Below are 26,556 nucleotides of genomic sequence, written 5' to 3'. Positions count from 1 at the left end.
AAATGGAATGGTGGGGGAATAGTGGGACTTGGCAATGCAATTTTTAAAATAAAACGTCAAGAAAAAGCAGAAGGATGACAGCAGAAACTAAAAATATAAACTAAAAAAATATAAAATGCTCTGAACCTAGGAAAACATGAAATGGCCAGACATTTCAAGCTTCTCCCCACTTCTGGATAGGAGGGGTGTCTACTCAGATTGGCTCTTCAATGTAATATCCCCCTTTGGCTGTGGGTTCCTAGGTTAGAGTACTCACTAGGCAACAGTTCTCAGGTCCATTCAGCAGAGACAAGCTGGCTCAACGCATCAACCCTTTATTTGCAAGGAGACAACTCCAGCAAGCAACCGCTTCAGCTGGTCATACAAACGCTGAAAAGTGAAACTACTTGAGCTCCACTCCACCGAAAAACATTGCAGCACAGATAAAGTTGCAAGGAAAACGCGGAATGAATTTTTCATTAAGGTCTCTGAACACAGAGACCTTCATGGAAAATCCATTCAGCATTTTCTTTTCAGCTTTGCAAGCTCAGAAGAGCTTCCTACTGAAGCTGGTAAAGACAAGGCAGAAGGAGCTGGGAACTTCAGTAGCCTCAGAGCTTCAAAGGGGGTGGACAGGAGGGGGGGGGAGAACCACGGGCCTAATTAAACCCCTGGGCATGCCGGTTTTGGCCCATGGCCCATAAGCAGGGGTGGAATTTTAGCAGGAGCTCCTTTGCATCTTAGGCCCCACACCCCTGATGTAGCCAATCCTCCAAGAGCTTACAAAAAAGAGCCTTGTAAGCTCTTGGAGATTGGCTACATCAGGGGTGTGTGGCCTAATATGCATAGGAGCTCCTGCTAGAATTCCACCCCTGCCCATAAGTTTGACACCCCTGATTTAGATGGATGGCAGTGGGAAGTATCTTCAAGCACATCTGTGGCAGCTTGAATCTGTGGCAGCTTGAATCCACATGGAGCTGCTGCAGAAATAAAAATTGCCAGGTCTCTTCATGGCTTCCTGCCCACATAGGGAACGACATAACCAGACTGTGGCTTCTGCTGGCTGGGCCAGTCCCATTTCTCACCCCTTCTGTTTTGTTTCTTGCAGACTGGTTTTTTCAAGAGAACACGCCCTCCCGCAGAAGATGAGGAAGAACTGACAAATGACCCCCAAATATAATCTGTAGAGCAGGAGCAGCAGCGGCTGCTCTAGATATCCAGGATCCATCCCTACATTGTCAGATCTCATCCCTGCTGGGATCCATCCCTACACTGTGCCAGGGAAATGCCAGCCAAACACACACACCCTCACCCCCCCCCCCCCCCCGTTGCCTTCCTTCCTCCAGGAGCCCTCTCCCCTTCAGATCCCCATATCTTCATGCCACCAACCAGCACCTCCCTTCTCTAGGATTTAGGGAGGTGTGGAGATGAGAATTCCACTACACACTTTGAGGACAGGAGAGATGACTTCTCTCCACTCCCCTCACCCAAAAAACCCAGCCGTGACTTCCTTCAAGCACCCCCTGCGAATCTTTTCACAACGCTGGGGGGGAGGTGGAACCCAGGCTGTAGAAAATGGAGTCTCCTAAACGATGGTTTGCAGAAACAGACAGTAAAATCATGCCATTTGCACTAAATGCATGTCAAAATAATCATACATGACCATTAAATCACCAGCAATAGAGTGAAAGCAAGTATAGTATAATTATTAGATTGTCGCATCCATCATGTTTTATGCTTTTTTAATCTTTGGTTTATTTTATTTGTTGTATTTGGCCAGTGCGTGCTACTTGGAACTTTGCAATGGCAGATTATAATAGTTTAAGTAAATATGGCACACTGCTCCTTTCTGTCAGGATGGTCTCTGGAGATGAGTTCTTGGTTTCCAGTATTGTTTCTCTTGCTCATTAGCCACAGCCTCCGTGGTGTGTTCTGTGTGGTCTTGGTATTGTGCTCCTTGCTTATTAATCATCATATATATTATTCATCGTAAACACCATGTAACCAGACTTTATTTGGTAGTTTTAATATTGTTGGCTATAGAAGAGAGCTGGTGGGAGCATCGGCCTTAGAATGTTTCCTCAAGGAATGTTGTTATCTGGTATCCAAGGTGACAGACGGGGCTGGCGCAGGCTCCTGCCCCCGTAAAACTAACCCTGAACTGAACATATAGATATTGTAAAGGCTGGGGAAGCTTTTAAATATGTGTAGAGTGCAAACTTTGGGCGTGCAACTTAGAACTGTTATAAAGGTAAAGGTCGTCCCCTGCGCAAGCACCAGTCGTTTCCGACTCTGGGGTGACGTTGCTTTCACAACATTTTCACAGCAGACGTTTTACGGGGTGGTTTGCCAGGGCCTTCCCCAGTCATCTACACTTTCCCCCCAGCAAGCTGGGGACTCATTATACTGACCTCTGAAGGATGTAGGGTTGCCAAGTCCAATTCAAGAAATATCTGGGGACTTTGGGGGTGGAGCCAGGAGATGCTGGGGGTGGAGCCAGGAGCAAGTTGTGACAAGCATAACTGAACTCCAAAGGGAGTTCTGGCCATCATATTTAAAGGGACCACACACCTTGTAAATGCCTTCCCTCCATTGGAACTAATGAAGGATAGGGGCACCTTCTTTTTGGGCTCATAGAATTGAACCCCCTGGTCCAATCCTCTTGAAACTTGGAGGATATTTTGGATGTTATGCTGAAAATTTGGTGCCTCTACCTCAAAGAAACCCAGCCTCTCCAGAGCCCCAGATACCTGCTGATCAATTCTCCATTATACCCTACGGGAATCAGTCTCTACAGGGAATAATGGAGTGCCTAGCAAACATTTCCTCCCCCCCCCCCCCCCGCCGCCACTTTCTGATGACCCTGAAGCGGGGGGAAGGCCTCCAAACTGGGGGATCTCCTGCCCCTACCTGGGGATTGGCAACCCTAGAAAGATGGAAGGCTGAGGCAACCTTGAGCTGACTACCTGAACCCAGCTTGGTGTAGTTGTTAAGTGTGTGGACTCTTATCTGGGAGAACTGGGTTTGATTTCCCACTCCTCCACTTGTACCTGCTGGAATGGCTTTGGGTCGGCCATAGCTCTCGTAGGAGTTGTCTTTGAAAGGGCAGCTTCTGTCAGAGCTCTCTCAACCCCACCCACCTCACAGAGTTTCTGTTGTGGGAGGGGGTGGAAGATAAAGGAGATTGTGAGCTGCTCTGAGACTCTGAGATTCAGAGTGTAGGGCGGGATATAAATCCAATATCTTCTTCTTCCTCCAGGATCGAACTCAGGTTGTGAGCAGAGCTTGGACTGCAGTACTGAGGCTTACCACTCTGCACCACAGGGCTCCTTAGAACCTTTATGCCTGTATATGAATATGTACTCTGTTTTGACTAAGCCAATTCTGGCAAGGATCACCTCGCTGAGTGTTCGCTACTGATCTTTCTTTCAAATAGAGTTTTTTCTGCATTCATCAGAGGAGCTCCTTGACTGAGTCTGGGCAAAACCTTACACTTTCTGCTGTTTCAGAATTTATCTCTTATATATAAGGGTTTGAAAAGAGCCATGTGTGAACTTTTCTGGAGACAATTTTTGGTCTCCTGCAATAAAGAAACTGTATTAATTCCTCCTCCATATAAGGATTTCTTCCAGTAAGAGTGCTTCTGAATCACATTTCTTCCCACAGTTTTAGACATTGTTGACTGGGGATGTTCCCCAGTAACCCTGAGTTGTTTGCAGATGTTCAGTGGTGTCTCCCACAAACATCTACATCTCCCTGCAACTATGCTTGGCCAAAGAAGATGAAGAAGATGAAGATGATATTGGATTTATATCCCGCCCTCCACTCCAAAGAGTCTCAGAGCGGCTCACAATCTCCTTTACCTTCCTCCCCCACAACAGACACCCTGTGAGGTGGGTGGGGCTGGAGAGGGCTCTCACAGCAGCTGCCCTTTCAAGGACAACCTCTGCCAGAGCTATGGCTGACCCAAGGCCATTCCAGCAGGTGCAAGTGGAGGAGTGGGGAATCAAACCCGGTTCTCCCAGATAAGAGTCCGCACACTTAACCACTACACCAAACTTGCTCTCAAGGAACATGAGAGTAATTTGGGGCTCACTTCCAAGCTAGGAATAGTGGCAGGAAGAACAGGCTGGTTATGCCCACAAGTCAGCTCTGGAGGGGATGCTGAGTCCATTTTGACTGCTGGTTCCTTGTTTTTTTGTTTTAATTTTTAAGAGTTTATTTGCAATTAATAAACTTTACACAGAACATGAAATATAGCACGTTAATTAACATATAAATACCAGTGTGCGTTCCACGAAAACATAAGTGGAGCCTAAATACAGTAACTAGTACAGTAACTATTACTGTACATCAAAACAAGTATTTGCAAGATCTCTCTGCTTTAGCATTAAAAAAAAGCACAATCCAATCAATACCTAAACTGAGGGTTAAAATCAATAAATGAGGAAAGGAAGGGAGAATCAGTTGCTGGTTCCTTGTTGAAGCTTTGAAGGGATTAGCGAGCATTGCAGTTTGATGTGAAGTATTCTGCTGATTACTAAACAGAAACTACCCTTTGCTGTGGAAAGAGAAAGTTCCTTTCAATATGCTATGCATTTTAAAATATGGAATCATCTCCAACACAGGGAGCAAAATCTACTTACAAATATTTAGTTCAAGGCCCATCAGTCTTGTGCAAGGTACAGATTTTGGCCTTGACCTGAATAGCCTGATCTCAGAAGCTAAGCAGATACTTGGCTGGAAGACTTTCGTGGAATACCAGAGCTGGAAAGCAGAGGTAGGCTTAATTTAGCCACCTCTGTGAATATCCTCTATGTCCCCAGCAGGGGTCAGTCACCAGAGGTCGCCATGTCTTCCAGGTGTGCGCGCGCACACACATATACAAACACACACCTGGACATAAAAATACAAGAATACCCCCCCCCCCAAAAAAAAGTATTGTGCAGGTTACAGATTTTGACTTTTCATTTATGTTATTTTTATTTATAGTCCACCTTTCTCACAGGGACACAAAGCAGATCACACGGAAGGAGCCAGCTCAGTCACCAGGACGGGGCCTTCAATGAACTAGGCGGTAGGAATGAGGGCTGCAGAACCAACCAGCAATTTAAGAAAAATTGAAGCAAAGCCTGAGCATTAACCTGACACATTAAATAGGGTTACCAGATGGCCTCTTTTTAGAGGACGTGTCCTCTTTCTTTTGCTGTCCACTTCTTTGGGGCTTTAAAAAAAAATGAAAATGTCCCCTTTTGGGGTTGGGAAGTTAAAAATATTCATAATTAATAGCAATTGTCACCGCTTAAATTAAATTTGTCATAGTAATCACCTGTTTGAAGTAGCCAGTTGGGGAATATATACTTTTTTTTTTAACTTTTCAAAATATGGCAACCCTACATTTAATGAAGCAGCCCCGTGGTGCAGAGTGGTAAAGCTGAAGTGTTGCAGGCCAAGCTCTCTGCTCATGACCTGAGCTCGATCCCGGCGGAAGCCACGTTCAGGTAGCTGGCTCAAGGTTTGACTCAGCCTTCCATCCTTCCGAGGTCGGTAAAATAAGTCTCCAGCTTGCTGGGGGGAAAGTGTAGATGACTGGGGAAGGCGATGGCAAACCACCCCACAAAAAGTCTGCTATGAAAATGTTGTGATGCGACGTCACCTCAGAGTTGCAAATGACTGGTGCTTGCACAGGGGACTACCTTTACCCTTTTTACATTAAATGATGCAAAAATCCCATAACAGGATCCTAGTTTCAGCATCCTATACACAGTAGTATGGACCACAGTCTCTATTTCATATTTTGAGAAAGAAAAACCATAGCAATTTCAGTCCAGAAGGCAAACTGGGTATAAGCTAGTAGAAAACATAGTTTATGTATCTTCTTTCCCCTCAAAACTGAAACAGGGAGGAGAGAACTGTGGGTCATGGCAGCTTAGGAATTAGAGGGGGGGGAGGTTGGTCAAGATTTCTGAGATGGTTGCTTGCTGTCAGGCCCACAAATGTTGGGTGTGGGAAAGTGGTTCGGTTTTGACCAGAGCTTTCTTTGCCAGTTGCATTGATTTGCTGAACAAAGCTTGCACCTTTCATTGGAATGGGTCAACACATACAAATGAACACTGACCCTCTTTTTTCCCCTCCTCTCTGAGAGGTGTGGAGTCCTTGCGTGGGGGGAGGGATGCTGCATTTCTAGCCCCTTTGCTGCAAGTCGCAGGCAGACCACGTTTGCTGGGATGTTAGTATTCAAGAGACAGCGTCCTTATGCATGACGGTGGCTTGGAAAGAAGAGAGTGCGTGCGCTGGTGCCGGATGGGTGGTTCTCTGGGAAATGCCTAAGCTTCACGATCCCGGAGATGTCATGACCAAAAATATCTGGATTTGCTTCCCACGGTCGGATTTTGAGCACTGCACATGAACATGTGTAGCACAACCGCAATACTTCCCTCCCCTGCCTCCAGGGCTCCCTGCTCAAGAGCAGAGAACGGTGGGTCTTGTTTTATGGCACAGGTGGTTGTTGGATGGGCTTACTGCCCTGTGTGGACTGAGTGTGGGCCTCTGCAACAGCCTGTCATGCAGCTTCCTGTGGGGACTGGTTGCAGTGGATACTGCTGTTCAGGCCTTTTTTTTGTAGCAGGAACTCCTTTGCCTATTAGGCCACACATCCCTGTTGATGTAGCCAATCCTCCAGGAGCTTACAGGGCTCTTCGTACAGGGCCTACTGTAAGCTCCAGGAGGATTGGCTACATCAGGGGTGTGTGGCCTAATAGGCAAAGGAGGTCCTGCTAGAATTCCTTACAGGGCTCTTCATTACAGGGCCTACTGTAAACTCCAGGAGGATTGGCTACATCAGGGGTGTGTGGCCTAATAGGCAAAGGAGGTCCTGCTAGAATTCCTTACAGGGCTCTTCATTACAGGGCCTACTGTAAACTCCAGGAGGATTGGCTACATCAGGGGTGTGTGGCCTAATAGGCAAAGGAGGTCCTGCTAGAATTCCTTACAGGGCTCTTCATTACAGGGCCTACTGGAAGCTCCAGGAGGATTGGCTGCATCAGGGGTGTGTGGCCTAATAGGCAAAGGAGGTCCTGCTAGAATTCCTTAGAGGGCTCTTCATTACAGGGCCTACTGTAAACTCCAGGAGGATTGGCTACATCAGGGGTGTGTGGCCTAATAGGCAAAGGAGGTCCTGCTAGAATTCCTTACAGGGCTCTTCGCACAGGGCCTACTGTAAGCTCCAGGAGGATTGGCTGCATCAGGGGGGCGTGGCCTAATATGCAAAGGAGGTCCTGCTAGAATTCCTTACAGGGCTCTTCGTACAGGGCCTACTGTAAGCTCCAGGAGGATTGGCTACATCAGGGGTGTGTAGCCTATTATGCAAAGGAGTTCCTGCTACAAAGAAAGCCCTGCGTGCTGTGGCACAAACTGCCTTGCTGAAAGACTCATGGTTCATCTTCTTGAATACAAAACCTTCTGAAGTGGGCAAGCTCCTTTGGCAATCCACCCAAGTGCCTGCTTGGGACGGGTAGCACAATTAGTGTAGTTTAGTTTATTCGGTTTATATCCCACTCTCCCCACCAAAGGAGGCTTAAGAGAGTACCGATGCCCTGCAAGGCATGGACTTATTCCCAGTCATCAGTGGAATGGAACCGGCATCTCTTCCTGACAGGCCCATAGCTCATGGATTCAACCCCCTTCCATCTACATTCAACCCCCACTTTCCATCTGTATGGCCCCTCCATCAGAGGGCCTCCAATTTGTCTCCTTTGCTCACCACCACCACTCTGAACAAGTGTGGTATTGCTATTGTAGGGCTTCAGATTGGCATGTGGGGGGGGGGTTGCCAATCCCCAGGTGGGGGCAGGGGATCCCCCGATTTGGAGACCCTCCCCCCGCTTCAGGGTTGTCAGAAAGCGGGGGGAGGGGAGGGAAATGTCTGCTGGGAACTTTATTATTCCCTATGGAGATTTATTCCCATAGAAAATCATGGAGAATTGATCTACGGGTATCCGGGGCTCTGGGGGGGGGCTGTTTTTTGGGGTAGAGGCACCAAATTTTCAGTATAGCATCTAGTGCCACTCCCCAAAATTCCCCCCAAGTTTCAAAAAGATTGGACCAGGGGGTCCAATTCTATGAGCCCCCAAAAAGGTGCCCCTATCCGTCATTATTTCCTATGGAAGGAAGGCATTGAAAAGGTGTGCTGTTCCTTTAAATGTGATGGCCAGAACTCCCTTTGGAGTTCAATTATGCTCGTCACAGCCTTGATCTTGGCTCCACCCCTAATGTCTCCTAGCCCCACCCCCAAAGTCCCGAGATATTTCTTGAATTGGACTTGGCAACCCTAGGGGGAAGCCTACTTTCAGCTGGATGCCCCTGGAAGGTTTACTGAGTTAGACAAATGGTGGGGGGCTGTTGCTTTACTTGAGAAGCAGAGAAAGTGTTTAGGGTCAAACCAGGTGGCCCCCTGGCCTTGCTAAACAAAAAACGCTGCTGCGAGCCCCACCAAACATGAAATGCTGGCTACGGCCCCACTTCCTGACCTGCACCTGTGCCACACAGTCTAGCCCTGAGGGCAGTGCGGGTTTGCCCTGCTTGGGGGGCAATCAATGCCTAGAACCATCCTTACCCTTTTAAATTCCCAAGGACCTCAGGAATACCATGCTGGAACCAGTATGAGTTAGTGTGAGCTAGCTCACAGTTTTTTAGCCTCTGGCTCACACATTTTTGTCTTAGCTCAGAAAGGGTGGCTGCAGAGCAAACTAATTTATGCAGTGGCCAAATCATTTGCGCACATCTTTCATGTCAGTAGCTCACAAAGTAGAATTTTTGCTCACAAGACTCTGCAGTTTCAAGGGAGCATTGGCTGGAACCACTTGTTTAGGAGACACCTCCACTGCAATGATTATTGTTGGAGAGACAGTTTGATGTAGTGGTTAAGTGTGCAGACTCTGGAGTTGTACGCATGCATTGAGAGAAGCCGGTAGCTTGCCCGACCTCTCCTTAGAACTATTATCTTAAAAGCTCAAAAAGAATGTGACTAGTCCGTCCTCAAGGACAATGAAAAGAGGAAACTGATGTAGGAGTTTCTGGAGAATGAAGGAATTTCTATTTTAGCGTTCAAAGGGTAAGAAAGCAATTATTTATTACCCTTCTAAGGTGGTAACGTCCAGGGCGAACACAAAGCTCTCATTAGACTCATTGGAAAATAGTGGGAGAAATGGCGAAGACTATAAAGAGACTTTCCGAACAACTGTCTGTATTTCAAAATATTGTAACAACTTCTCAGGAACAGATAAGAGCGGAAATTAGAACAGTGAAGGAAACTGTTACAGACGTAGCAGCTGAACTTAAAGAAACAATGCAGATGGCTACCACAGCTAAAGAGCTGGCTACTAAAAATAAACAAAAAATAGAACAGCTATCTAGCCAGCTTATAGTGCTATCAGACCGGAATAGGAGAACCAACCTTATATTTGCAGGGATCTCAGAAGAGATAAACAATAAGCTTTTAGAAGGAACACTTAGAGATTGGATAGAAGAAAATGGGGTTAAGGTACAACCCCGAGAAATTGAAAGAACCCATAGATTGCAGAGGAGAGGAGAAGGAGGAGCCCCACGGGATGTCATCATTAAATTCGCAAGAGAAAGGGTACAACAAGAAGTATATAAAACTTTGAAAAAGAAGAAGGATTTGACCTTTAGAGGTAATAAAGTCTGGGTAAGAGAGGACTTTTGTCAAGAAACTATTAAGAAAAAAAAATCAAATGAGACCTTATGGGCAAAAATTGTATGATAATAAGGTAAAATTCTCGTGGGGGTATCCATCTTCAATAATAATATTTAAAGACGGGAAGAGGTTGATAGCCCGAAACCCTAAGGAGGCAAAGGAACTCTTAAGACTACTGGGAATCGCCACAGATGACTTGAGAGAACAAAGAGTGGAGGAAGGCATGGAGGCAGCAGATAACCCAGGAGAAGGAGCATCAAATAAGCACGATAAAAGGCGAAGGATGGATTCTCATGAGGAAACCTCATAAAGGGAAGTATATAAAGGTTCAATGAGCTAACTTTATGGAATAAGCTGTAAGGGGAGGATTGGGGTGCATACACTCTGGAAGGTGGGGAGACGGGATGATGTTTTCATTCACACTGTTGTAGGGTTGCCAAGTCCAATTCAAGAAATATCTGGGGACTTTGGGGGTGGAGCCAGGAGACATTGGGGGTGGAGCCAGGAGACATTGGGGGCGAAGCCAGGAGCAAGGGTGTGACAAGCATAATTGAACTCCAAGGGAGTTCTGGCCATCACACTGAAAGGGACAGCACACCTTTTGGAATGCCTTCCTTCCATAGAAAATAATGAAGGATAGGGGCACCTTCTTTTGGGGCTCATAAAATTGGACCCCCTGGTCCAATCCTTTTGAAATTTGGGAGGTATTTTGGGGAGAGGCACTAGATGCTATACAGAAAATTTGGCGCCTCTACCTCAAAAAACAGCCCCCCCAGAGCCCCTGACACCCGCAGATCAATCCCCCATCATTCCCTATGGGAATCGTTCCTGGAGGTGCATAATGGCTGTGGGGGTGGAGCTTCCCCCGCCAGCCAGCTGGCTGGGGGAGGGGGGAAGCCTGTATAACCAGGGGATCCCCTGCTGGGACCTGGGGATTGGGAAGCCTACACTGTTGTCTCAATCAGAGGGAAGGGAGGGTATTTCCTAATAAATAAAGAAAACCACCCACAGCCAGAGAGGCCAAAGATTAAAAAAAAACAACAAAGAAAATGGATAAGACAATAAGACTACTTTCACTAAACGTAAATGGTTTAACATCAAACCTCAACAGATACAGGTTAAAATAGCCAGAGAACAAAGGATAGATTTGATGTGTCTACAAGACACACACACACACAAAAAGATAGAAAACCATTAATAAAAGATCCAAAATGGTAGGTCTTAGCAGAAACTAGAGGGACTTCCAAGGCTAGGAGGGTGGCAACCTCGATCCAAAAGAACTTTACAATGGAGGATGTCGAAAAATTAACAGATAAGGAAGGTAGATACCTATTAGTTAAGTTAAACTGGAAGGAAAACGAATTACTATAGTGAACATATACGCACCAAACAAAAAAGAAATGTTTAATTAAGGTCTTTAAGAAGATTCAACAATTCTCAGAGGGAGAAATAATAGTAGCAGGGGATTTTAATAAGGACATAACAAAGAATAAAAATATTAAGTTGGGGGAATGGGGCCTGAAAGAAGCACACGAGTTTATAAACTCACGACCTAGGCCCACACATATATCCAGCAGGCATAAAATGGCGTTATGCATAGATTACATAACCCTGGAAAAGAATAATAATATGTTTATAAAAGAGATCACAACCTTTCCAATCTGGATATCTGACCATGCTCCCATAAGTATTGAATTGGAGTTAAAATTACCCACAACAAATAGACCCTGGAGATATAACAATTTCATAGTGGCAAAAGAAGAGGACAGAAAAGTTATGAAACCACAGATAAACTTATTTTTTAAGGAAAAAAGAGGAACGGTACCCACTAATATACCATGGGATGCTGCCAAAGCGGTAATAAGGGGTCATTGTATAAAGAAAGAAAAGAGTATAAAAAGAGAATGGTGCAAAAAAAGACAAACCAAATTCCAAGAACTAGAGAAGTTACAAGGGGAACAAATGGTAAAATATTGCCCTATATTACAAAGCAAAATTAAAGAGATTCAAAAACAGTTGGAGGCACTAGATATAGCTACAATATGGAAAAAGGAAATTATGGTAAGGAACGACTTTCAGAGGAATAGCATTAACACAGCAAAAAGATTGGCCAACTATTTGAAGATCAAAAAAGCAAAACAGAAGGTTAGAAGTATAAAAATGAATAACAACTCAACACAAAGCTTCAAGGAAATCATCAAGGCTTTTGAGAACTTTTATAAAAATCTATATAAGAAAAAGACCACAATAGAGTTTCAGGAGACAACCAGTCTAGTTTGGGAGAAAGAAGGGAAAGAATTACTAGAGGGCAATATTACAGTTCAGGAAATAAGGGAAGTTATAAAAGAATTTTAAAAAGGCAAATCGCCAGGGCTAGATGGTTTCACAGGCGAATTTTATAAAGAAATGATGGCGATTGTTGCATCCGAAATGCAGGTAGTCTTTAACAAAGTTTTGAAAGGGAAGAATGCCCCAGATACGTGGAGGGAAACAGAAATAATATTAATCCTAAAACCTCAGAAGGATCCGGAAGAAGTAGGTTCATATAGACCTATAAGCCTCTTAAACCAAGATTACAAGATCTTTGCAAAAATACTGGCAAATAGACTACAGAAAGTCATTCCGAAAATCATAAAAGGGGATCAATATGGGTTTCTTAAAGGTAGAACTATAGCACACCCCATTAGAAATATTCTCAATGTCTTATATCATGGTCAGCAGAAGAAAATAGGGTTATTAAAATTGGATGTTTATAAAGCTTTTGACACTCTTTCTCATGAGTATTTATGGCAAATATTGAAGAAAATAGGGATAGGGAAAGGGTTCTTACAGGCAACTCAGGAGATTTATAAAGGAGGAATTGCGAAAGTAAGAGTAAATAATGAACATTCACAAGCATTTCCCATACAAGGAGGAGTAAGACAAGGTTGCCCACTTATCTTATTTATAATAGCAATAGAACAATTAGCGGAACGGATTAGAAATTCGGGAAGAATAGAGGGCTACAGGATAGGTAACGAAGAAATGAAGCTCAACCTGTTTGCAGATGACATTATAGTAATCATGACAAACCCTAAAGAGGGAGTTAAAGAGGTTAAGATTATCCTAGAAGACTTCGAAAAGTGCTCAGGGCTAGGGGTCAACATGGTAAAATCAGAAATCATATATTTTAATGTAAATAGAGAAGAAAGGCAAGAGATAAATAGGAGTATGAACATAGGATTGGGGGTTAAGAAATTTAAATATTTAGGTATAGTTTTGCAAAAAAATATTGATAAAATGATAAAGGATAATTATGATAAAATATGGAAAAAATAGAGAGAGACATGAAAAGATGGAAAAACTGTTAATGAGGAAGTTCAAGAAATTAATTGGTGAGAAATGTTAAATCTTAAAGGTTATCACAGAGTGGGGGATATGTTTAGAAGTGGAAATCTTAAACCCTTACAGGAAGTAACGGAAGAGATAGGTAAACAATATTGGTTAAAAATAGCTGGGCTATATAAGGCAGTAAAAACAAATAGCAAAAATGAAGAACTCTGGATAGATGCACCAATGGAAGTAATATACAAAGAAATGGCAAAGCAGAAAAAGGAAGGACTGCAGATAAGGGCCCTGATCCACAAACCTTCACCCTGGGTGGGCAGAGGGTCAGTCCATGGGGCTCCTCCCGCCTACTGCCCCTCTCCAAGCAAACCAGCTGGGTCTTTGGCTTGGAACCAGCCGGCAGTGGGGCTGGACACCCAGGTCCCCTCTGGCGGGGTGGGGGTGGGGATGAGGGGGCAGGTTTGCCAACTCCAGGCAAGGAAACTCCTGGAGATTTGGAGGTGGAGCCTGGGGAGGACAGGGACCTCAGTGGGGGGGGGGGTGCAATGCCCCCTAGAGTCCTCTCTCCAAAGCATCCTCAGGAGGTGGTGGGCTCTCCTTCCTTGGAGGTTCGTAAACAGAGGCTGGATGGGCATCTGACAGCAATGAAGATCCTGTGAATGGAGGGGGAGGCGTTTGCGAGTTGCCTGCATGTTGCGGGGGGCTGGCCTAGATGACCCTGGAGGTCCCTTTCCTCCCTCATGGGCCCTGATCGCTGTGGTCTGATGAGGAGCCGCCATTCCCTCCTGGGGGCTGATGGTGTGGGGCGGGGGGGGCGCCTCCAGGGCGAGGAGGAGGTGGCGTGCAGCGGAGCTGAGCCGAGGTAGAAGGATTACAGATTTGGAACCCTTTCCCTATGAAGAAAGGTTAAAACGCTTGGGGGCTCTTTCGCTTGCAGAAATGTCGACTGTGGGGTGACATGATCGAGGTTGACAAGATTATGCATGGGATGGAGAAGGTAGGGAAAGAAGTCCTTCTCTCCCTTTCTCACAATACAAGAACTCGTGGGCATTCGATGAAATTGCTGAGCAGTCGGGTTAGAACAGATAAAATAGGGTTGCCAAATCCAATTCAAGAAATATCCGGGGACTTTGGGGGTGGACGGAGCCAGGAGACTTTGGGGGTGGAGCCAGGAGACATTGGGGTGGAGCCAAGATCAAGGCTGTGACAAGCATCATTGAACTCCAAAGAGAGTTCTGGCCCTCACATTTAAAGGGACGGCACACCTTTTCAATTCCTTCCTTCCAAAGGAAATAATGAAGGATAGGGGCGCCTTCTTTTGGGGCTCACAGAATTGGATCCCCTGGTCCAATCTTTTTGAAACTTGGGGGGTATTTTGGGGAGAGGCACTAGATGCTATACTGAAAATTTGGTGCCTCTACCCCACAAAACAGCCCCCCCCCAGATACCCGCAGGTCAATTCTCCAAGGTTTTCTATGGGAATAAATCTCCATAGGGAATAATAGTTCCCAGCAGACATTTCCCTCCCCTCCCCCCCGCTTTCTGACGACCCAGAAGCGGGGGGAGGGCCTCCAAACTGGGGGATCCCCTGCCCCCACCTGGGGATTGGCAACCTTAGGATAAAAGGAAGTCATTCTTCACCCAAAGGGGGATTAACACATGAAATTCACTGCCACAGGAGGTGGTGGCGGCCACAAGCATAGCCAGCTTCAAGAGGGGGTTAGATAAAAATATGGAGCAGAGGTCCCTCAGTGGCTATTAGCCACATTGTGTGTATATATATATATATAGATATATATAAATTTTTGGCCACTGTGTGACACAGAGTGTTGGACAGAAGGGGCAATTGGCCTGATCCAACATGGCTTCTCTGATGTCTGGGGCAGTGATGCTCTGTATCCCTGGTGCTTGTGGGGGGAGCACGGTGAGAGGGCTTCTAGTGTCCTGGCCCCACTGGTGGACCTCCTGATGGCACCTGGTTTTTTTGGTCCTTGTGTTTTTTGGACTGGATGGGCCATTGGCCTGATGCAACATGACTTCTCTTACGTTCTTATGTCTGGGGCAGTGATGCTCTGTATTCTTGGTGATTGGGGGGCACAGTGGGAGGGTTTCTGGTGTCCTGGCCCCGCTGGTGGACCTCCTGATGGCTCCTGGGTTTTTTGGCCACTGTGTGACACAGAGTGTTGGATTGGATGGGCCACTGGCCTGATCCAACAGGGCTTCTCTTATGTTCTTCTGTGATACAGAATGTTGGACTGGGTGGGCCTTTGGACTGATCCAACATGGCTTCTCTTATGTTCTTCTGTGACACAGAGTGTAGGACTGGATGGGTAATTGGCCTGCTCCAACATGGCTTCTCTTATGTTCTTATGGGACACAGAGTGCTGGACTGGAGGGGCCACTGGCCTGATCCAACAGGGCTTCTCTTATGTTCTTATGTGACACAGAGTGTTGGAGTGGAGGGGCCACTGGCCTGATCCAACAGGGCTTCTCTTATGTTCTTATGTGACACAGAGTGCTGGACTGGAGGGGCCACTGGCCTGATCCAGCATGGCTTCTCTTATGTGACACAGAGTGTTGGACTGGATGGGCCACTGGCCTGATCCAACATGGCTTCTCTTATGTGACACAGAGTGTTAGACTGGAGGGGCCAGTGGCCTGATCCAACATGGCTTCTCTTATGTTCTTCTGTGACACAGAGTGTTGGACTGGAGGGGCCACTGGCCTGATCCAGCATGGCTTCTCTTATGTTCTTCTGTGACACAGAGTGTTGGACTGGATGGGCCATTGGCCTGATCCAACATGGCTTCTCTTATGTTCTTATGTGACACAGAGTGTTGAACTGGATGGGCCTTTGGCCTGATCCAACATGGCTTCTCTTATGTTCTTATGTGACACAGAGTGTTGGACTGGAGGGGCCATTGGCCTGATCCAACAGGGCTTTTCTTCTGTTCTTATGTGACACGGAGTGTTGGACTGGAGGGGCCACTGGCCTGATCCAACAGGGCTTCTCTTATGTTCTTCTGTGATACAGAATGTTGGACTGGGTGGGCCTTTGGCCTGATCCAACATGGCTTCTCTTATGTTCTTCTGTGACACAGAGTGTAGGACTGGATGGGTAATTGGCCTGCTCCAACATGGCTTCTCTTATGTTCTTATGGGACACAGAGTGCTGGACTGGAGGGGCCACTGGCCTGATCCAACAGGGCTTCTCTTATGTTCTTATGTGACACAGAGTGTTGGAGTGGAGGGGCCACTGGCCTGATCCAACAGGGCTTCTCTTATGTTCTTATGTGACACAGAGTGCTGGACTGGAGGGGCCACTGGCCTGATCCAGCATGGCTTCTCTTATGTGACACAGAGTGTTGGACTGGATGGGCCACTGGCCTGATCCAACATGGCTTCTCTTATGTGACACAGAGTGTTGGACTGGAGGGGCCATTGGCCTGATCCAACAGGGCTTCTCTTATGTTCTTCTGTGACACAGAGTGTTGGACTGGAGGGGCCACTGGCCTGATCCAGCATGGCTTCTCTTATGTTCTTCTGTGACACAGAGTGTTGGACTGGAGGGGCCATTGGCCTGATCCAACAGGGCTTCTCTTATGTTCTTCTGTGACACAGAGTGTTGGACTGGAGGGGCCACTGGCCTGATCCAACATGGCTTCTCTTATGTTCTTATGTGACACAGAGTGTTGAACTGGATGGGCCTTTGGCCTGATCCAACATGGCTTCTCTTATGTTCTTATGTGACACAGAGTTTTGGACTGGATGGGCCTTTGGCCTGATCCAACATGGCTTCTCTTATGTTCTTATGTGACACAGAGTGTTGGACTGGATGGGCCTTTGGCCTGATCCAACATGGCTTCTCTTATGTTCTTCTGTGACACAGAGTGTAGGACTGGATGGGTAATTGGCCTGCTCCAACATGGCTTCTCTTATGTTCTTATGGGACACAGAGTGCTGGACTGGAGGGGCCACTGGCCTGATCCAACAGGGCTTCTCTTATGTTCTTATGTGACACAGAGTGTTGGAGTGGAGGGGCCACTGGCCTGATCCAACAGGGCTTCTCTTATGTTCTTATGTGACACAGAGTGCTGGACTGGAGGGGCCACTGGCCTGATCCAGCATGGCTTCTCTTATGTGACACAGAGTGTTGGACTGGATGGGCCACTGGCCTGATCCAACATGGCTTCTCTTATGTGACACAGAGTGTTGGACTGGAGGGGCCACTGGCCTGATCCCACATTGCTTCTCTGATGTTCTTCTGTGACACAGAGTGTTGGACTGGAGGGGCCACTGGCCTGATCCAACATGGCTTCTCTTATGTTCTTATGTGACACAGAGTGTTGGACTGGAGGGGCCACTGGCCTGATCCAACATGGCTTCTCTTATGTTCTTCCATGACACAGAGTGTTGGACTGGGTGGGCCATTGGCCTGATCCCACATGGCTTCTCTGATGTTCTTCTGTGACACAGAGTGTTGGACTGGAGGGGCCACTGGCCTGATCCAACAGGGCTTCTCTTATGCGACACAGAGTGCTGGACTGGAAGGGCCAGTGGCCTGATCCAACAGGGCTTCCCTTATGTTCTTATGTGACACAGAGTGTTGGACTGGAGGGGCCGCTGGCCTGATCCAACAGGGCTTCTCTTATGTTCTTATGCGACACAGAGTGCTGGACTGGAAGGGCCATTGGCCTGATCCAACAGGGCTTCTCTTATGTGACACAGAGTGTTGGACTGGATGGGCCACTGGCCTGATCCAACAGGGCTTCTCTGATGCGACACAGAGTGCTGGACTGGAAGGGCCACTGGCCTGATCCAACAGGGCTTCTCTTATGCGACACAGAGTGCTGGACTGGAAGGGCCATTGGCCTGATCCAACAGGGCTTCTCTTATGTGACACAGAGTGTTGGACTGGATGGGCCACTGGCCTGATCCAACATGGCTTCTCTTATGTTCTTCTGTGACACAGAGTGTAGGACTGGATGGGTAATTGGCCTGATCCAACATGGCTTCTCTTATGTTCTTATGGGACACAGAGTGCTGGACTGGAGGGGCCACTGGCCTGATCCAACAGGGCTTCTCTGATGTTCTTATGTGACACAGAGTGTTGGACTGGATGGGCCATTGGCCTGATCCAACAGGGCTTCTCTTATGCGACACAGAGTGCTGGACTGGAAGGGCCATTGGCCTGATCCAACAGGGCTTCTCTTATGTTCTTATGTGACACAGAGTGTTGGACTGGAGGGGCCACTGGCCTGATCCAACAGGGCTTCTCTGATGTTCTTATGTGACACAGAGTGTTGGACTGGATGGGCCACTGGCCTGATCCAACAGGGCTTCTCTTATGCGACACAGAGTGCTGGACTGGAAGGGCCATTGGCCTGATCCAACAGGGCTTCTCTTATGTGACACAGAGTGTTGGACTGGATGGGCCAATGGCCTGATCCAACAGGGCTTCTCTGATGTTCTTATGTGACACAGAGTGTTGGACTGGATGGGCCACTGGCCTGATCCAACAGGGCTTCTCTTATGCGACACAGAGTGCTGGACTGGAAGGGCCACTGGCCTGATCCAACAGGGCTTCTCTTATGTGACACAGAGTGTTGGACTGGATGGGCCACTGGCCTGATCCAACAGGGCTTTTCTTCTGTTCTTATGTGACACGGAGTGTTGGACTGGAGGGGCCACTGGCCTGATCCAACAGGGCTTCTCTTATGTTCTTCTGTGATACAGAATGTTGGACTGGGTGGGCCTTTGGCCTGATCCAACATGGCTTCTCTTATGTTCTTCTGTGACACAGAGTGTAGGACTGGATGGGTAATTGGCCTGCTCCAACATGGCTTCTCTTATGTTCTTATGGGACACAGAGTGCTGGACTGGAGGGGCCACTGGCCTGATCCAACAGGGCTTCTCTTATGTTCTTATGTGACACAGAGTGTTGGAGTGGAGGGGCCACTGGCCTGATCCAACAGGGCTTCTCTTATGTTCTTATGTGACACAGAGTGCTGGACTGGAGGGGCCACTGGCCTGATCCAGCATGGCTTCTCTTATGTGACACAGAGTGTTGGACTGGATGGGCCACTGGCCTGATCCAACATGGCTTCTCTTATGTGACACAGAGTGTTGGACTGGAGGGGCCATTGGCCTGATCCAACAGGGCTTCTCTTATGTTCTTCTGTGACACAGAGTGTTGGACTGGAGGGGCCACTGGCCTGATCCAGCATGGCTTCTCTTATGTTCTTCTGTGACACAGAGTGTTGGACTGGAGGGGCCATTGGCCTGATCCAACAGGGCTTCTCTTATGTTCTTCTGTGACACAGAGTGTTGGACTGGAGGGGCCACTGGCCTGATCCAACATGGCTTCTCTTATGTTCTTATGTGACACAGAGTGTTGAACTGGATGGGCCTTTGGCCTGATCCAACATGGCTTCTCTTATGTTCTTATGTGACACAGAGTTTTGGACTGGATGGGCCTTTGGCCTGATCCAACATGGCTTCTCTTATGTTCTTATGTGACACAGAGTGTTGGACTGGATGGGCCTTTGGCCTGATCCAACATGGCTTCTCTTATGTTCTTCTGTGACACAGAGTGTAGGACTGGATGGGTAATTGGCCTGCTCCAACATGGCTTCTCTTATGTTCTTATGGGACACAGAGTGCTGGACTGGAGGGGCCACTGGCCTGATCCAACAGGGCTTCTCTTATGTTCTTATGTGACACAGAGTGTTGGAGTGGAGGGGCCACTGGCCTGATCCAACAGGGCTTCTCTTATGTTCTTATGTGACACAGAGTGCTGGACTGGAGGGGCCACTGGCCTGATCCAGCATGGCTTCTCTTATGTGACACAGAGTGTTGGACTGGATGGGCCACTGGCCTGATCCAACATGGCTTCTCTTATGTGACACAGAGTGTTGGACTGGAGGGGCCACTGGCCTGATCCCACATTGCTTCTCTGATGTTCTTCTGTGACACAGAGTGTTGGACTGGAGGGGCCACTGGCCTGATCCAACATGGCTTCTCTTATGTTCTTATGTGACACAGAGTGTTGGACTGGAGGGGCCACTGGCCTGATCCAACATGGCTTCTCTTATGTTCTTCCATGACACAGAGTGTTGGACTGGGTGGGCCATTGGCCTGATCCCACATGGCTTCTCTGATGTTCTTCTGTGACACAGAGTGTTGGACTGGAGGGGCCACTGGCCTGATCCAACAGGGCTTCTCTTATGCGACACAGAGTGCTGGACTGGAAGGGCCAGTGGCCTGATCCAACAGGGCTTCCCTTATGTTCTTATGTGACACAGAGTGTTGGACTGGAGGGGCCGCTGGCCTGATCCAACAGGGCTTCTCTTATGTTCTTATGCGACACAGAGTGCTGGACTGGAAGGGCCATTGGCCTGATCCAACAGGGCTTCTCTTATGTGACACAGAGTGTTGGACTGGATGGGCCACTGGCCTGATCCAACAGGGCTTCTCTGATGCGACACAGAGTGCTGGACTGGAAGGGCCACTGGCCTGATCCAACAGGGCTTCTCTTATGCGACACAGAGTGCTGGACTGGAAGGGCCATTGGCCTGATCCAACAGGGCTTCTCTTATGTTCTTCTGTGACACAGAGTGTAGGACTGGATGGGTAATTGGCCTGATCCAACATGGCTTCTCTTATGTTCTTATGTGACACAGAGTGTTGGACTGGAGGGGCCATTGGCCTGATCCAACAGGGCTTTTCTTCTGTTCTTATGTGACACGGAGTGTTGGACTGGAGGGGCCACTGGCCTGATCCAACAGGGCTTCTCTTATGTTCTTCTGTGATACAGAATGTTGGACTGGGTGGGCCTTTGGCCTGATCCAACATGGCTTCTCTTATGTTCTTCTGTGACACAGAGTGTAGGACTGGATGGGTAATTGGCCTGCTCCAACATGGCTTCTCTTATGTTCTTATGGGACACAGAGTGCTGGACTGGAGGGGCCACTGGCCTGATCCAACAGGGCTTCTCTTATGTTCTTATGTGACACAGAGTGTTGGAGTGGAGGGGCCACTGGCCTGATCCAACAGGGCTTCTCTTATGTTCTTATGTGACACAGAGTGCTGGACTGGAGGGGCCACTGGCCTGATCCAGCATGGCTTCTCTTATGTGACACAGAGTGTTGGACTGGATGGGCCACTGGCCTGATCCAACATGGCTTCTCTTATGTGACACAGAGTGTTGGACTGGAGGGGCCATTGGCCTGATCCAACAGGGCTTCTCTTATGTTCTTCTGTGACACAGAGTGTTGGACTGGAGGGGCCACTGGCCTGATCCAGCATGGCTTCTCTTATGTTCTTCTGTGACACAGAGTGTTGGACTGGAGGGGCCATTGGCCTGATCCAACAGGGCTTCTCTTATGTTCTTCTGTGACACAGAGTGTTGGACTGGAGGGGCCACTGGCCTGATCCAACATGGCTTCTCTTATGTTCTTATGTGACACAGAGTGTTGAACTGGATGGGCCTTTGGCCTGATCCAACATGGCTTCTCTTATGTTCTTATGTGACACAGAGTTTTGGACTGGATGGGCCTTTGGCCTGATCCAACATGGCTTCTCTTATGTTCTTATGTGACACAGAGTGTTGGACTGGATGGGCCTTTGGCCTGATCCAACATGGCTTCTCTTATGTTCTTCTGTGACACAGAGTGTAGGACTGGATGGGTAATTGGCCTGCTCCAACATGGCTTCTCTTATGTTCTTATGGGACACAGAGTGCTGGACTGGAGGGGCCACTGGCCTGATCCAACAGGGCTTCTCTTATGTTCTTATGTGACACAGAGTGTTGGAGTGGAGGGGCCACTGGCCTGATCCAACAGGGCTTCTCTTATGTTCTTATGTGACACAGAGTGCTGGACTGGAGGGGCCACTGGCCTGATCCAGCATGGCTTCTCTTATGTGACACAGAGTGTTGGACTGGATGGGCCACTGGCCTGATCCAACATGGCTTCTCTTATGTGACACAGAGTGTTGGACTGGAGGGGCCACTGGCCTGATCCCACATTGCTTCTCTGATGTTCTTCTGTGACACAGAGTGTTGGACTGGAGGGGCCACTGGCCTGATCCAACATGGCTTCTCTTATGTTCTTATGTGACACAGAGTGTTGGACTGGAGGGGCCACTGGCCTGATCCAACATGGCTTCTCTTATGTTCTTCCATGACACAGAGTGTTGGACTGGGTGGGCCATTGGCCTGATCCCACATGGCTTCTCTGATGTTCTTCTGTGACACAGAGTGTTGGACTGGAGGGGCCACTGGCCTGATCCAACAGGGCTTCTCTTATGCGACACAGAGTGCTGGACTGGAAGGGCCAGTGGCCTGATCCAACAGGGCTTCCCTTATGTTCTTATGTGACACAGAGTGTTGGACTGGAGGGGCCGCTGGCCTGATCCAACAGGGCTTCTCTTATGTTCTTATGCGACACAGAGTGCTGGACTGGAAGGGCCATTGGCCTGATCCAACAGGGCTTCTCTTATGTGACACAGAGTGTTGGACTGGATGGGCCACTGGCCTGATCCAACAGGGCTTCTCTGATGCGACACAGAGTGCTGGACTGGAAGGGCCACTGGCCTGATCCAACAGGGCTTCTCTTATGCGACACAGAGTGCTGGACTGGAAGGGCCATTGGCCTGATCCAACAGGGCTTCTCTTATGTGACACAGAGTGTTGGACTGGATGGGCCACTGGCCTGATCCAACATGGCTTCTCTTATGTTCTTCTGTGACACAGAGTGTAGGACTGGATGGGTAATTGGCCTGATCCAACATGGCTTCTCTTATGTTCTTATGGGACACAGAGTGCTGGACTGGAGGGGCCACTGGCCTGATCCAACAGGGCTTCTCTGATGTTCTTATGTGACACAGAGTGTTGGACTGGATGGGCCATTGGCCTGATCCAACAGGGCTTCTCTTATGCGACACAGAGTGCTGGACTGGAAGGGCCATTGGCCTGATCCAACAGGGCTTCTCTTATGTTCTTATGTGACACAGAGTGTTGGACTGGAGGGGCCACTGGCCTGATCCAACAGGGCTTCTCTGATGTTCTTATGTGACACAGAGTGTTGGACTGGATGGGCCACTGGCCTGATCCAACAGGGCTTCTCTTATGCGACACAGAGTGCTGGACTGGAAGGGCCATTGGCCTGATCCAACAGGGCTTCTCTTATGTGACACAGAGTGTTGGACTGGATGGGCCAATGGCCTGATCCAACAGGGCTTCTCTGATGTTCTTATGTGACACAGAGTGTTGGACTGGATGGGCCACTGGCCTGATCCAACAGGGCTTCTCTTATGCGACACAGAGTGCTGGACTGGAAGGGCCACTGGCCTGATCCAACAGGGCTTCTCTTATGTGACACAGAGTGTTGGACTGGATGGGCCACTGGCCTGATCCAACAGGGCTTTTCTTCTGTTCTTATGTGACACGGAGTGTTGGACTGGAGGGGCCACTGGCCTGATCCAACAGGGCTTCTCTTATGTTCTTCTGTGATACAGAATGTTGGACTGGGTGGGCCTTTGGCCTGATCCAACATGGCTTCTCTTATGTTCTTCTGTGACACAGAGTGTAGGACTGGATGGGTAATTGGCCTGCTCCAACATGGCTTCTCTTATGTTCTTATGGGACACAGAGTGCTGGACTGGAGGGGCCACTGGCCTGATCCAACAGGGCTTCTCTTATGTTCTTATGTGACACAGAGTGTTGGAGTGGAGGGGCCACTGGCCTGATCCAACAGGGCTTCTCTTATGTTCTTATGTGACACAGAGTGCTGGACTGGAGGGGCCACTGGCCTGATCCAGCATGGCTTCTCTTATGTGACACAGAGTGTTGGACTGGATGGGCCACTGGCCTGATCCAACATGGCTTCTCTTATGTGACACAGAGTGTTGGACTGGAGGGGCCATTGGCCTGATCCAACAGGGCTTCTCTTATGTTCTTCTGTGACACAGAGTGTTGGACTGGAGGGGCCACTGGCCTGATCCAGCATGGCTTCTCTTATGTTCTTCTGTGACACAGAGTGTTGGACTGGAGGGGCCATTGGCCTGATCCAACAGGGCTTCTCTTATGTTCTTCTGTGACACAGAGTGTTGGACTGGAGGGGCCACTGGCCTGATCCAACATGGCTTCTCTTATGTTCTTATGTGACACAGAGTGTTGAACTGGATGGGCCTTTGGCCTGATCCAACATGGCTTCTCTTATGTTCTTATGTGACACAGAGTTTTGGACTGGATGGGCCTTTGGCCTGATCCAACATGGCTTCTCTTATGTTCTTATGTGACACAGAGTGTTGGACTGGATGGGCCTTTGGCCTGATCCAACATGGCTTCTCTTATGTTCTTCTGTGACACAGAGTGTAGGACTGGATGGGTAATTGGCCTGCTCCAACATGGCTTCTCTTATGTTCTTATGGGACACAGAGTGCTGGACTGGAGGGGCCACTGGCCTGATCCAACAGGGCTTCTCTTATGTTCTTATGTGACACAGAGTGTTGGAGTGGAGGGGCCACTGGCCTGATCCAACAGGGCTTCTCTTATGTTCTTATGTGACACAGAGTGCTGGACTGGAGGGGCCACTGGCCTGATCCAGCATGGCTTCTCTTATGTGACACAGAGTGTTGGACTGGATGGGCCACTGGCCTGATCCAACATGGCTTCTCTTATGTGACACAGAGTGTTGGACTGGAGGGGCCACTGGCCTGATCCCACATTGCTTCTCTGATGTTCTTCTGTGACACAGAGTGTTGGACTGGAGGGGCCACTGGCCTGATCCAACATGGCTTCTCTTATGTTCTTATGTGACACAGAGTGTTGGACTGGAGGGGCCACTGGCCTGATCCAACATGGCTTCTCTTATGTTCTTCCATGACACAGAGTGTTGGACTGGGTGGGCCATTGGCCTGATCCCACATGGCTTCTCTGATGTTCTTCTGTGACACAGAGTGTTGGACTGGAGGGGCCACTGGCCTGATCCAACAGGGCTTCTCTTATGCGACACAGAGTGCTGGACTGGAAGGGCCAGTGGCCTGATCCAACAGGGCTTCCCTTATGTTCTTATGTGACACAGAGTGTTGGACTGGAGGGGCCGCTGGCCTGATCCAACAGGGCTTCTCTTATGTTCTTATGCGACACAGAGTGCTGGACTGGAAGGGCCATTGGCCTGATCCAACAGGGCTTCTCTTATGTGACACAGAGTGTTGGACTGGATGGGCCACTGGCCTGATCCAACAGGGCTTCTCTGATGCGACACAGAGTGCTGGACTGGAAGGGCCACTGGCCTGATCCAACAGGGCTTCTCTTATGCGACACAGAGTGCTGGACTGGAAGGGCCATTGGCCTGATCCAACAGGGCTTCTCTTATGTGACACAGAGTGTTGGACTGGATGGGCCACTGGCCTGATCCAACATGGCTTCTCTTATGTTCTTCTGTGACACAGAGTGTAGGACTGGATGGGTAATTGGCCTGATCCAACATGGCTTCTCTTATGTTCTTATGGGACACAGAGTGCTGGACTGGAGGGGCCACTGGCCTGATCCAACAGGGCTTCTCTGATGTTCTTATGTGACACAGAGTGTTGGACTGGATGGGCCATTGGCCTGATCCAACAGGGCTTCTCTTATGCGACACAGAGTGCTGGACTGGAAGGGCCATTGGCCTGATCCAACAGGGCTTCTCTTATGTTCTTATGTGACACAGAGTGTTGGACTGGAGGGGCCACTGGCCTGATCCAACAGGGCTTCTCTGATGTTCTTATGTGACACAGAGTGTTGGACTGGATGGGCCACTGGCCTGATCCAACAGGGCTTCTCTTATGCGACACAGAGTGCTGGACTGGAAGGGCCATTGGCCTGATCCAACAGGGCTTCTCTTATGTGACACAGAGTGTTGGACTGGATGGGCCAATGGCCTGATCCAACAGGGCTTCTCTGATGTTCTTATGTGACACAGAGTGTTGGACTGGATGGGCCACTGGCCTGATCCAACAGGGCTTCTCTTATGCGACACAGAGTGCTGGACTGGAAGGGCCACTGGCCTGATCCAACAGGGCTTCTCTTATGTGACACAGAGTGTTGGACTGGATGGGCCACTGGCCTGATCCAACAGGGCTTCTCTTATGTGACACAGAGTGTTGGACTGGAGGGGCCACTGGCCTGATCCAACAGGGCTTCTCTTATGTGACACAGAGTGTTGGACTGGAGGGGCCGCTGGCCTGATCCAACAGGGCTTCTCTTATGTTCTTATGCGACACAGAGTGCTGGACTGGAAGGGCCATTGGCCTGATCCAACAGGGCTTCTCTTATGTGACACAGAGTGTTGGACTGGATGGGCCACTGGCCTGATCCAACAGGGCTTCTCTGATGCGACACAGAGTGCTGGACTGGAAGGGCCACTGGCCTGATCCAACAGGGCTTCTCTTATGTGACACAGAGTGTTGGACTGGAAGGGCCACTGGCCTGATCCAACAGGGCTTCTCTGATGTTCTTATGTGACACAGAGTGTTGGACTGGATGGGCC

At 48.6% G+C, this 26,556-nt stretch overlaps 1 protein-coding gene across 1 annotated transcript in view; it reads left to right on the top strand.

Annotated features, from left to right (window-relative positions):
- Positions 1 to 1,829, top strand: part of ITGA2B (integrin subunit alpha 2b) — a 60,416-nt gene extending 58,587 nt beyond the window's left edge. The window contains exon 30 of the mRNA XM_060255269.1: positions 1,088 to 1,829. Coding sequence (XP_060111252.1) covers positions 1,088 to 1,159 — 72 coding nt within the window. The 3' untranslated portion in view covers positions 1,160 to 1,829. The remainder of the gene's footprint in view (positions 1 to 1,087) is intronic.
- The last annotated feature ends 24,727 nt before the right edge of the window (positions 1,830 to 26,556 follow it).

Source organism: Heteronotia binoei, chromosome 15 (assembly GCF_032191835.1).
Source record: "Heteronotia binoei isolate CCM8104 ecotype False Entrance Well chromosome 15, APGP_CSIRO_Hbin_v1, whole genome shotgun sequence".
Taxonomy (NCBI): domain Eukaryota; kingdom Metazoa; phylum Chordata; class Lepidosauria; order Squamata; family Gekkonidae; genus Heteronotia; species Heteronotia binoei.
The sequence above is the reverse complement of the archived record's forward strand: the minus strand, read 5'-3'. Positions and strand labels throughout refer to the sequence as shown.